Source organism: Macrobrachium nipponense, chromosome 37, assembly GCF_015104395.2.
Source record: "Macrobrachium nipponense isolate FS-2020 chromosome 37, ASM1510439v2, whole genome shotgun sequence".
Lineage (NCBI taxonomy): Eukaryota > Metazoa > Arthropoda > Malacostraca > Decapoda > Palaemonidae > Macrobrachium > Macrobrachium nipponense.
Window position 1 is genome coordinate 3,456,343 of NC_061097.1, and position 9,336 is coordinate 3,465,678.

At 38.1% G+C, this 9,336-nt stretch overlaps 1 protein-coding gene across 1 annotated transcript in view; it reads left to right on the forward strand.

Annotated features, from left to right (window-relative positions):
- The first annotated feature begins 7,723 nt into the window (after positions 1 to 7,723).
- The window catches only part of LOC135209014 (uncharacterized), a 16,161-nt gene continuing 14,548 nt past the window's right edge, over positions 7,724 to 9,336 (forward strand). The window contains exons 1-2 of the mRNA XM_064241548.1: positions 7,724 to 7,893; positions 8,033 to 8,147. Of these exons, the coding sequence (XP_064097618.1) occupies positions 7,724 to 7,893; positions 8,033 to 8,147 (285 nt within the window). The remainder of the gene's footprint in view (positions 7,894 to 8,032; positions 8,148 to 9,336) is intronic.

A 9,336-nucleotide genomic window follows, 5' to 3' on the forward strand; every position in this document is an offset into this window, starting at 1 on the left:
TATCATGTCAGTATAGAACCTTTTTTTGAGAATCATGAGTTTCTGAAGTTGGAAGTCTGACTATACATTTTTTATGTTGCAGTTCGAGCACCTGACGTGTCCGCAGATGGATTTTTTGCTGACAATGCTGTGATGAGTCCGGTGTGATGACTATTTTCCTCTAGTGGTGATTGCTCAGAATTTTGCAATATCTGGAAATGTTGACCATAGCATTTCATGAAAAGTGCACGTGAAAGAGGTTGCTTTCTGGCCGTGTCCGATAGCTTGAAAAGCTGAGATGGGAAAATTCCGTAACTATGCATATTGCATTTGTTGGGGAAAATGCAGGGTTATGTATATCATGCATATGTTATGTGCTTTGTGTTGGGAAGTTCACTTCTTGTTATCTTTTTTATATTTTTCTTTTTTTTTATCCTTTTCTTACTAGAGATGTAATTGGGATTGAGCTTTAAATAGCATTTCTTTTTGGATGGGAGATGTAATTTATCAGGGTTGTGATTTACATAAATGGGTGTTTTGAAATTAATTGTGTGGGCAGTGAAAAGAGTTTTTACTGATTTTGTGGGTTGTTCAAATATCAGAGCTTGAGAGAACATTTTTTTTTTGTGATAGTTTTGGGTCTGGGCTTCTTACGTGTTTTTTTTTTTACTTGCTCTTATTACCTTTTTTCTTAATTTTTTTTTACTTGTGAGAATTTGCGAGTTTGAAATGTGAGTGCAGAAGTCTGTGGAGTTACTGTGAGTTCTGGATTGTGTGTGCTGGTGTGTGAGTTTGGAGAATTAGGTTAGAGAACATAATATTTTCTTTGCGGAGTTGTGATAATGACTTATGATTTAGTGGTCATATTAAATGGAGTTAATTGAAAGACGTTCAGTTAGTATTTCTGAATTTTTGAAGTCATTATTTGATAGAAGTAGTATGTTTGGGGTTAATTTTTTTTTTTTGATTGACCGATGACTTGACTGACATACTTAAACACACCATAATCGTCGTACCCGGACGTTAGCAAGACACTCACCAGCCGTTGCAGAGATGTTGCTGTCATTTGACCAGGGTACTTAAAAGTGTTTCTACAAGTCTACAGAGTTCTACAGCGCATTTGGGTCTACAGAAGCCGTTAGATGTCTTCACAGGGAGATGTTTCGCCTTCCTACAGCGTATTTTTCACGAGTTGCAGTTGCAAACAAAGAGGGGTATTCAAGAATCCAAAATGAGGAAAATTTCTGCACCCGATTGTTTTTGGAGATGAAGCATGACAGACATTACGTTGTGCTGCCAGAGACATGCAGTTTTTGCTATATTTTGTGCTTTGAGCCGGCCAATGTGTTTTTTTTATATATGAGCTGTTTTATGTGAGCTGTGGCTAGGCAGGGGCTAGCAATTCTAGGTGGTCGAACATCTGTTATATAAAAGAGGGCTATAATTAATAATATGTTTGATATACCATTATAATGTGATGTGCTGTGACTTTTTTAGAATGTGCAGACTTATCATTTTCAACTTCCCATGGAGACAGCGTCCGTTCGACAACCTAAGAAAGCTGATAAATCTTTTCTGGGATGGTGTGACACTACGATGCTTACTTAGCAGGTCAATGTTCGTTCTGTGGGTATGTGAGTTCGAGAGGTTATTGTTCAAGGTGCCTTTCAAAACTGGCTGTGACCAGTTACTTGGGGCGTTGACAAAGAGTGTGAATTTATCTGTACGTGTACGAACTATGTCCGTTGATAATGGCAAGTTTTAGGCAGAACGGGGGAGACGGCTGCCTTGGGGACAAAGAGCCTGGATGGCTCTACAATGCATTTTTGTTTAAGTGATATTCCAAGCTGTAATGGGTGAGTTACTGTGATTTAGCCAAAGTTGTAGCTTACTTGTCTGTCTTTATATTTTGTAAAGATGTTTTATTTCATTTGATCTTTTGATTTGGTCTTTAAAATTGTGTGTGCTCACGAGGGTGTTCTCCTGTCTTTTAAACAGTAGGATCTAGTTAGGGGACTGAGTGTCCTAGTGAGGGGACTAAGTGTCCTGTGTGGAGGGAACTATTATATTTTGGAGAAGAGATAATTGGTGTGACTAATTACTGATTAAGCCTATATAAATAATGGTTGGTTGTCTGTTAGACTTGAACTATTATCATTCCATTAATTATCCTGTAAGAACCTGAATTATTCAAGTAGTACTTTACTTTGAATAAATGTATATTTTTATAGCTCCGAATCTGATTTGATGACCTGATGAATGAGAGATTTTCCCTATTTTGGAGAGAGAGAGAGAGATAGAGAGAGAAGAAAGAGGGAGGAGAGAGAGAGAGAGAGAGCGAGAGAGGATTTGAAGAAGAGAGGAGGAGAGAGGAGGAACTGAGTTTTATCAGTTCGCCTAACGCTCTGGCTAAATGCATACCAAATATGAAAATAGCGGGGGGCGATGCTCCTCGTTTTTAATATATATATATATATATATATATATATATATATATATATATATATATATATATATATATATATATAGCTCTCGTTTTTAAGATAATATATATATATAGATATTATATTTATTAATATATATATATATATAAAGTATATATATATACTATATAATTATATATATATAATATATAAAGGACTCTTCAACACTCTTCCCAAACAACTTCACCAGGCCTTGATACTTCCAGTGTAAGAGATATATGAATAAAACTAATTTTACTTATGTTTAAATAAAAGCGCAGCAGGTATAATGCCCCTGTCACCAACTCTCTCTTTCTCTCTGGGTACTCCCTCAATACCCATCTGCTTCCAAAGTGACTGCCTACAGATTCATCTGTTCCCAGGAGAAACCTTCAAAGATGCAATACTCACTGGAGGCAGACAACTGGCAAAGGGGGAAAATAAAAGAGAAAGCTCTGGGCTCACAGCAGCTGAACATGTATCAGGGTACCATGACACTTGGGAAGATAACCCCACGTGCGTGACCCTGTAGAAAAAGGAGTGGGCATTGACTAGAACGCGACCTACCAGATGCCCAGATGTAATATTCTAAAGCTACATAAGGGGCAACGACTGGCAGATCGAGTCATAAACGCTTAAAACTCAGAAGCGCTCTGAAGCGCCCAGAACTTAACCTAGGAAACTTACCGTTCTTCCCTTTTGACTATCCATAGTACATACTTCCTCCACTTGCTTGTCCTCAAGCCAGTATCTCTTTGTAAGTGGTATGAGTGCCAATGCCCTATCTGACGAGGACCCTGTCATCCTGATGAATGTAATATATTGGAATAAAGGGTCTTTCAGTTAGTCATGATCTTGTTATCTCTCCGCTAGATTTATTTTCCATTTCCATAGTGCGAATAGCTACTGGGAACTTGTATTGAATCAATGAGTGTTTATGTATCTGTGTATTTATTTGTTGTAGAACTGAGTGGCCTTGGAATCTTCTATGCACTCCCTCAGCTCCCTTTGCCTGTGTTAGTGTTCCTTGGCAGTAACTGTCTTGCATCTCATTGTAGATCGACTTTGGCTGTGGAACCTACTATTTGGCTATATACCATGTCCATGGCCTTGTGTCACCCCCTTATTCTACCCCTTTGTGATGTTCTTTTTGTGAAGACATCATCAGTGCAGAATATGTATTCTGTGAATGATCCAGGTATTTAGCAGGAATCTGTTTTTTTTCTTATTTCCCACCGTTATCACTACACTATGGGGTTGGTGGCCTGATGCGCCTTTCCTCACGATATCAGGCATGGTTTATTATTTGACAAAGGGGATTTTACGACTGCATGCCCTTGCCTAGCCTTTCACTAAAACGTCCACCTGCAACGCAGCAGTTCCCACAGTTATTGGCGGTGGGCCTAGCCTTTTACTAAAACAGTAAGACTGCAAGGCAGCAGCTGTTCCTTTAGTCGCCTTATACGACACGCCGTACCTATGGTGGTAGTATTCTTACACCCCTACCACAGGGTGGTTGCAGGAATCTGTTATTCTCTACCCCGAAAAAACACATTCCTCTGATCTGTTTGTGTTATGTAAATATAATTACATGAGCCCCCATTGTTTATGTAATCTTTGCCTCATTGAAGAAGACCCTAAGTCATTATTTTTCCCTTTATTGATTCTTATACGGATCTGCTTTAGACAGTCTTACAAATCAGATTTAACCAAATTCCTTGGTAATTATAGTGAACTCCCTGTGATCATCCGTTGCAGCCAAAATTCCTGTTAGTATCTAAGGTGGAGACGCACACACACACGCACGCACACACACACACACACACAGATATATATATATATATATATATATCTATATATATAATATATATATATATATATATATTATAGTATATATATATATCTGTGTGTGTGTGTGTGTGTGTGTGTGTGTGTGAGGTTTTCGTCATCAATCATTTTTTACACTTTCGAGAACTTGAGTCAGAAAGGCACAACCTTCTGGATTCTCAGTATGTTTTAAGGATGAGGTTGCTGGCCCTACTCCTTTGTTCTTAATTCCCGCATAATCTGGAATTTAATTATACTTGGTGTACTCTGACCATGAAATATCCATGGACCAAGCAAACGTAAGACAAAAGCTGCCCAGCTCAGCTACGACGCCCACTTTAGGTAGCGGAGGAAGCAACTAGAAAAGAACAAACTGAAAGAAGTGCCGACAAAAATCAAGTATGAAAAAAACAAGAGCGATAATTTTAAAGTCCCCCTTCGCAGCTAAAGTCAAAACAAAAGTATTTTCCATTAGAGTTCTATTTATATCCCACCCTTGATAAGGGTTGAGAAGTGAAGGAGAGAAATCGTTACATATTTCAATTTAAAATTCTAAAGTGGGAGTCAGTGTCATGGACGTTCTTTCTCTCTTTTTGTTAAGATTTATGATACAAAAGTTGCAAAATGAACCCAGAAAGCTTCGTTGGGTAATTAGACCTTGATTCTGACTGGTCACTCAGAAGAATTAAAAATAGTTGTAGAAAATATCACCTAGGACAGAATCAGTAAATGTACTCTTGCACCAATACCAGAGAGAGGTATTTAATTGGGGGCGGGTGAAGTTGTTAGAGACTGCTGTCAGGGGAATGATGAATAAAATGAAACAAAGACAAGGAAAGTATTAAATTGCCGGACAAAATGACGGGAAGTCAAGAACATCGTTAGTTGAAGTTGAGTTAAAATTTTTATCGATTAGAGGAAAAGATAGAGAGAGAGAGGAGAGAGAGAAGAGACAGAGAGAGAGAGAGAGAGGCAGGAAACTGATATTAGTTACACTTACACGACTGCGTTCATCAATTATTTTTATAAAATATTGAAGAATTCAGAGGAAACAAATTACCAAATAATCAATTTAAAATTTTATTAAGGACAACGCTTTCTCGGTGCTCAATGGCGGCTAGCCGTTATTATATTAGGGGAATTTGTAATAATTCACCTAGCAATAACAGCTTCCCTTTTATTGCTAGATAATAATTAAACTTCCTCTAATTGCAATAGTGTTAAGCAGCGTGATTGTTTCTCTGCTTCTTTGTTATTGAATTCGGAAGATAATATTTATAATCTGAGACGCTTAGGTCATTGGAAGGGAGGTGATGAAGGAACGTATCAGTAGACTTACACTGCTTTCCACCTTCACCAGAGGAGTTGATCGGATTTGGTTTTATTTAGTCAGCTTATCTGTTCCGCTGCCTGTCTACTGGAATAAAGCTGGAATGATTCTGCTACTGGCTGATGATTATATTCCTCATTGGTGACTGCTGAAGTGAACTTTGTACATAAATATAGATTATGAAGGAAAGCAGTTACTCGAGAAAAAAACAAATAGCAATATGTAGTAGGGAACCAGTGCTTCGAAGTTATTTTCAGAAACATCCTTTGTGGTATTAAGGGCTATGACCAATCTACAAATTGTCTTCGTCTGGATCAGTTTCATCTAGTGATATTGTCAGCTGATATGTCAGATGGCTTTTTATTTCTTTCAGCGCAACTCAGAGAAAAAAACGATGACGCCGCAAAATAGGAGGGATTGCTTAATCCTTCTCTTAGGTAAGTCGCTCTTTTGTTTGATACTTACATTTGGATATTTGGTACGTGAAGATGCTGTTGAGAATCATATGACTCATTACTGAATGCTACATCTTTAATCTATATCTTACCTCAATGTGTTATGAGTCAGTTTACTTGCTTCCGTTATTGGGACAAGAACATCAGCATTATCATTATCAACATCCATGAACACAGGTTTCTTGATTACCATCAACTTATGGTAACGATGATTATATAATATATGTATGTAAGTATATGTATGTATGTATATATATATATATATATATATATATATATATATATACATACATACATACTTACATACAATATATTATATAATCATCGTTACCATAAGTTGATGGTAATCAAGAAACCTGTGTTCATAATATATATATATATATATATATATATATATATAATATGTTATATATAGATATATATATATATATATATATATTAATCTAGCCACCTGGGGGGGCAAGCCAGCCTCAACGAGTGCAGGTCCCAAAACCGAATAAATAGGGAGGGTTGGTGTCAGGAAGGGCATCCGACCATAAAAACCCACGCCAGAAACAATGAAATGAGTCGTGACATAGACGAGAATAGTGCTAAGGCATGCTCCGTAAACGACGCACAGACACATCGCCCTAACTCCGTAACAAGCGAGGGCTACTTCATCAAGAGCAGGTGCAGCTAAAGAAGCGAGCTCTAAATGTGATCAGATTAGGCTAGTTCAGTATCGGGTTTATGTCAGGAAGAAAAAAAAAGAGTTGGCAGAGTTGATGAGGGTAAAGAGAGTGAATATTTTGTGTGTGCAGGAAACTAGATGGAAGGGTAATAAAGCCAAAGAACTGGGGGATGGCCACAAGCTAATCTATAGTGGAGCAATGAGCAGGGTAGGAATGGGTGCTGTCAGGGGAAATAAAGAATGCAGTGACAGAAGTGAGAAGAAAGAATGACCGGATTATGAGAGTGAAGATATGTTATGGAGGGGAACAATGAACATCATTAATGCTTATGTTCCACAAGTGGGCTGTACAGAGGAAGAAAAGGGCAGTTTTTGGAACGAAATTAATGAGGTAACACAAGACTGGAAGAGAAGACATCCTGAAAAGATGGAAAGAGTATTTCGAGCAACTGCTAAAAGAAGAAAATGAAAGACTTGTAAGAGAGGATGGACAAGTAAACTTTGGAATGGTAATGGGGATCTCTAGGGATGAAGTTATAGGAGCCTTAAAAAGAATGAGGAATGAAGGCAATGGGATCTGACTTCATCCCAGTTGCAGTTTGGAAAGCCTTAGGGGAGGAAGGGGTAGACATCTTGTATGATCTGATGGTAAAAATATTCGAACAAGAAAAGATACTAGAAGAATGGCGGGAAAGCATATTGATGCAGTAATTATAGAGGTATCAAACTAATGTTTCACACGTTGAAGTTTTTGGAAAGAATAATAAATGGCAGGCTTAGAGAAGAAGTGAGAATAGGAAAGGAACAGTAAGGATTTATGAAGGGAAGCGGCACAACGGATGGAATATTTTACATAAGGCAGCTGATGGAGAAATTCAGAGAAAAACAACGAGACCTGCATCTGGTATTCATAGACCTTGAAAAGGCCTATGACAGAGTGCCAAGGCAAGAAATATGGAGATGTTTGAGGGTGAAGATCGTGCTGGAAAAGTATGTCAGAATGATTCAGGAGATGTACAGGAATGTGTATACTAGAGTAACAAGCAGTGTTGGAGAGACGGATGAATTTGAGATAGGAGTTGGATTACACCAGGGGTCAGCACTTAGCCCATTCATCTCCAACATCGTGATGAATGTAATGACTAGGGATGTTAGAGAAGCAGTGCCAGGGTGCATATTATACGCGGATGACATAGTGTTGTGTTCAGAAGGGAGGGATGAGTTGGAGGGGAGGTTGAAGAGGTGGAGAGCAACACTTGAGGAGAGAGGAATGAGAATAAGCAGATCAAAAACCGGATATATGTTTCAGTATTACTGAGGATGGTGGAAGTAGCATAAGATTGGGTGGGGAAGAAATAAAGAAAGGACAGAGGTTCAAGTACTTAGGGTCCGTATTAGAGGATAGTGGAAGCATGGACCAAGAGGTGAGACACCAAATTCAGGTAGGATGGAATAATTGGAGGTCTGCATCAGGGGTCCTCTGTGACGAGAAGGTCCCTCTGAAATTGAAAGGAAAGTTTCATAGGACGGTGGTCAGACCAGCAATGTTATATGGAAAAGAAACAGCAAGTATGAGGAAAACAGAGGAAAAGAAGAAGGATGTAGCAGATATGAGAATGTTTAGATGGATGTCGGGAGTAACAAGGGAAGATAAGATTAGAAATGAGTAAGTAAGAGGATCAACAAAGGTAGTTAAAATATCAAGGAAAATACAGGAGGGAAGGTTTCGATGGTATGTGTTATATATGTTTCCGGCTAAAAATGTATTTTAAATGCATTTAGTGTTATGACCTTTAACAAGCTTATTAAGTAGTTAAGCACTTCAGTGTTTACATGAAGCTCACCTTTGTATATCTTTTGTGTATATACTTAGTCATAGATAAAAAAACTATATAGGAAACGTCTCTTAAGAATCCTAGCTAACATTTGGTAGCAGAATATTATACTTTGGAATTACCATTGTAACGGAGTTTGCTGTGGATTTCTACAACGTAACATCATTGTGAGGGTGGAGTAGACTTTCCCCTTCACTGCTGGGGGTGTGGGGGATTTCCGGTCATTCGGGCAGATGCTTTCTGGTGATATTAGTAAGCTAGAAAATTTGGAAAAATAAACAAGATTAAAGGAGAATTTGATTTCTTAAAATGTTAGACTTGCAATGGTCCCCTGTTTGGTCACATAGGTACAGATGATGATTGTGTAAGAAAGACAAGAGCTAAGAAATTCAAGGATGAGGAAGTAAAGATTTTGATGGAACACTTCAGAAATATGACCTGTTTCAAGGTCAAGATGCTCAGAATGGATACTAGAATATCTCAAACTTACTGTGATGCGTGCGATGTGAATATGGGAACCAGACTGGATTACATTATGCATATGGAGTCAACTCACAAGACATACGTTGGTGATTTTCGAGCCAATGGCTCAATGGAAAATGTTGGGTATAGGTCCGATTTGACAAATGTGTTGACACAACAACCCGAGATTTTGTCAAAGCTTTTAGAGAGCACTTTGAAAATGAAATATTTTCCCGATACGACAAATCAGAATACAAAAGCCAAACTACCACCAATTTGGGTTGGACAAACTGTTATGAAGAGAGGAACATCATGT